We start from the raw sequence: 3726 nt of genomic DNA on the forward strand, positions 1-3726 counted from the left end.
TCACTGGATATTCCATCTACTTAGGAGACTCCCTAATATCATGGAAATCAAAGAAGCAGTCAACTATCTCCCGCAGTTCCTCTGAAGCCGCCCTTGCCACCACCACATGTGAGTTACAATGGTTGTCTTACCTCCTTCAGGATTTACATCTTCCTCTCTCCCAGCCTGCAACCCTGTACTGTGACAACAAATATGCCCTTCAAATAGCTTCTAATCAAGTTTTTCATGAACGAACCAAGCATATCGAAATTGATTGCCACCTAGTTCGTGAAAAACTTAACTCTGGTCTCCTCAAACTACTACCCATTACTTCTGCAATGCAAGTTGCTGACATATTCACCAAGCCCCTTGCTTCCGCACGATTCTCTACTCTCAAATCCAAGCTGGGCCTGACAAATATCTACTCCCTAGCTTGAGGGGTGTTAATATATTTAATTTTCTATTTTAAATTATTGGGCTTTGTTTGTTTGACCCAACTTTCCTTTTTCTGTTTCAGCTAGGTCTTAATCTTTTTCTTATATATACACCATGTGTTTTACTCTCTAATATACAAGTGAATAAAAGTTTCTTTTATATTTATTTTTCTCTACAATTAGGGTTCATCAAAACCTCTCTTTCTTCATTACAATTATGTGCGATTACGTACGCTACATTAAAGCATCACACCAGACAAGGAATATTCATCTTAATTTACTGTAATAGTACTGAGTATAAAATAATTTTAAACAAGTCATTTAGGTACATAATTATCGTTCATATAACTCTTAAGATAATTATAATTATATATGTTAATAAAACTTATCATACTCATCTTTTGCATTTGAATGATAATGTAAAACTAGTTTTTGAGGCTCTAGTTTTTTTGCTGTCTATTAGTTTATTTAATATTTAAGCAAATATTAGTTTAAAATGTTAATAATTAGTAAACACGTAACTAAATCCAATAGCTATATTTTAAGTATTGAATATTTTTTTAACATAGCTTTAAATAATAATTATTTGGGTACAAGTGTTAATGAAGATAAAAAACTATAAGAAATTAAAATTTTAAATAACATTAAATGATATTTTTTATTTTGAATTCTTTAATAAGTGGTGTTGAATCACTATAAAGAAAATCCTTATTTGTAAAAAAAGAAAACACAACGTGAGAGTGAACGTTTTATTTTGTAATTTGCTGAAGCTTATAGTGGAGAAAAAGGTGGTAATTAAGGGCATCAAAGAATGAGTTAAAAATTAATCGAGAGATAAAGGTATATTGACACGTGGTTTTTGGTATGGCGGCAGATGCACTAAGTATGGTTGAGAATTTTTGTGCAATTAGAGGTACGACGCGTGGCCTTCAACTATATTCATAAAGGTAAGTAGAAATTAGTGGGAGTAGCCACATCATTAACATCTTATTCCAAACTCATGCTATAAATACACTCAAACTAACCCATTCATCTACAAGCTTTAATCAAACTGCATATTTTCTTTTCTCCCAACATACACAATCACTCGTATTTTCACCGTACAATGATGGCCATATTTTCACGTAAAGTTATAATGCATATTATTTTACTCGTTATGATAATCATTGGGAAAGTGCATGGGCGAAAACTTCAAAATTCCGGTGGGGAAGGAAATGGTGGAGTGGCAGATGGAGGTTTTGGAAGTGTAGCAGATGGGAAAGGTAGGATAGGTGGTGGTAAATGTGGAAGTGGTAATGTTGGTGGAAGTGGTAATATAGGTGCGACAAGTAACATAAGTGGTGGTGCAGGAGGTGAAAATGTTGGTGGAAAAGGTAACCTAGGTGGTGGTGTAGGAGGAGGTGGGAATGTTGGTACAGGTGGGAGAGGTAACATAGGTGGTGGTGCAAGTGGGGGAGGTAACATAGGTGGTGGTGGAGGTGTGGGTAGTAACATAGGTGGTGGTGCACGTGGGGGAGGTAACATAGGTGGTGGTGCAGGTGGGGGAGGAAACATAGGTGGTGGTGAAGGTGGCGGAGGTAACATAGGTGGTGGTGGAGGTGTGGGTAGTAACATAGGTGGTGGTGCAAGTGGAGAAGGTAACATAGGTGGTGGTGGAGGTGGGGGAGGAAACATAGGTGGTGGTGAAGGTGGCGGAAGTAACATAGGTGGTGGTGCAGGTGGGGGAGGTAACATAGGTGGTGGTGTAGGTGGCAAAGGTAACATAGGTGGTGGTGGTGGTGCAAGTGGGGGAGGTAACGTAGGTGGTGGTGGTGGTGCAGGTGAGGGAGGTAACATAGGTGGTGGTGCACGTGGGGGAGGTAACATAGGTGGTGGTGGGGGAGGTAACATTGGTGGTGGAGGTGGAAGAGGTAACATAGGTGGTGGTGCAGGTGGAAGAGGTGACATAGGTGGTGGTGGTGCAGGTGGCGGAGGTAACATAGGTGGTGGTATAGGTGGGGGAGGTAACATAGGTGGTGGTGGTGGTGTAGGTGGGGGAGGAAACGTAGGTGGTAATGGTGGTGCAAGTGGGGGAGGTAACATAGGTGGTGGTGCAAGTGCGGGAGGTAACATAGGTGGTAGTGTTGGGGGAGGAAACATAGGAGGTGATGGTGGTGCAAGTGGAGGAGGTAACATAGGTGGTGGTGGTGGTGCAAGTGGGGAAGGTAACATAGGTGGTGGTAGTGGTGCAAGTGGGAGAGGTGACATAGGTGGTAATGTTGGTGCAGGTGGGGGAGGTAACATAGGTGGTGCACGTGGAAGAGGTAACATAGGTGGTGGTGGTGGTGCAAGTGGGGGAGGAAACATAGGTGGTGGTGCACATGGGGGAGGTAACATAGGTGGTGGTGGTGGTGTAGGTGGGGGAGGAAACGTAGGTGGTAATGGTGGTGCAAGTGGGGGAGGAAACATAGGTGGTGATGGTGGTGCAAGTGGGGGAGGTAACATAGGTGGTGGTGCACATGGGGAAGGTAACATAGGTGGTGGTGCACGTGGTGGAGGTAACATAAGTGCTGGTGGTTGTGCAAGTGGGGGAGGAAACATAGGTGATGGTGCAAGTGGGAAAGGTGTCATAGGTGGTACTGCAGGTGGGGGAGGTAACATAGGTGGTGGTGCACGTGGGGAAGGTCACATAGGTGGTGGTGGTGGTGCAAATGTGGGAGGTCACATAGGTGGTGATGCAGGTGGGGGAGGTAGCATAGGTGGTGGTGCAGGAAGTGGGGGAGGTAACATAGGTGGTGGTGTAGAAGGAGGTGAAAATGTTGGTGGAGGTGGGAAAAGTAACATAGGTAATGGTGCAGGAAGAGGTTGAAATGTTGATGTGGTTGGAATGAAAATATATGTGGAGGTATCGGTGGTAGAAAAGGTAATGTAAGTGATGGTGTTGGTCTTAGCGGAGTAGGAGGTGTAGAAATAAATGTTAAGGTGGAAGAAATAGCATAAAGAAAAAAGTTATAACAAGAATAAGTTGTACTAGTATTATAATTCTAGTAATTAAAAGTAGAATATACTTTCTATGACTATTAGATGTAATAATAATGAAGCTTTCATGATTAAATTTTAATAGTTATGTAGAAAAATATTAAGATCATATTATTGTAGTAGAAATGTTATGTATTTTGTATCTATACGAATAATAAAAAATAAATTGAGTGTGATTTTATATACATGAGATATTATATATATATATATATATATATATATATATATATATATATATATATATATTAGTTCGTTGATTGTATAATGTAGAAGTTCTTTCTTTCATGAATAAAAA

The 3726-nt window shown here is 40.7% G+C and overlaps 1 protein-coding gene across 1 annotated transcript; it reads left to right on the forward strand.

Moving 5' to 3' along the window:
* The first annotated feature begins 1569 nt into the window (after positions 1-1569).
* On the forward strand, positions 1570-3261 carry LOC137816097 (glycine-rich cell wall structural protein-like). The gene has a single exon (XM_068619191.1). It carries the CDS (start codon positions 1570-1572, stop codon positions 3259-3261), a length of 1692 nt encoding a protein of 563 aa, XP_068475292.1.
* The last annotated feature ends 465 nt before the right edge of the window (positions 3262-3726 follow it).

Source organism: Phaseolus vulgaris, chromosome 1 (assembly GCF_000499845.2).
Source record: "Phaseolus vulgaris cultivar G19833 chromosome 1, P. vulgaris v2.0, whole genome shotgun sequence".
NCBI classification, from domain to species: domain Eukaryota; kingdom Viridiplantae; phylum Streptophyta; class Magnoliopsida; order Fabales; family Fabaceae; genus Phaseolus; species Phaseolus vulgaris.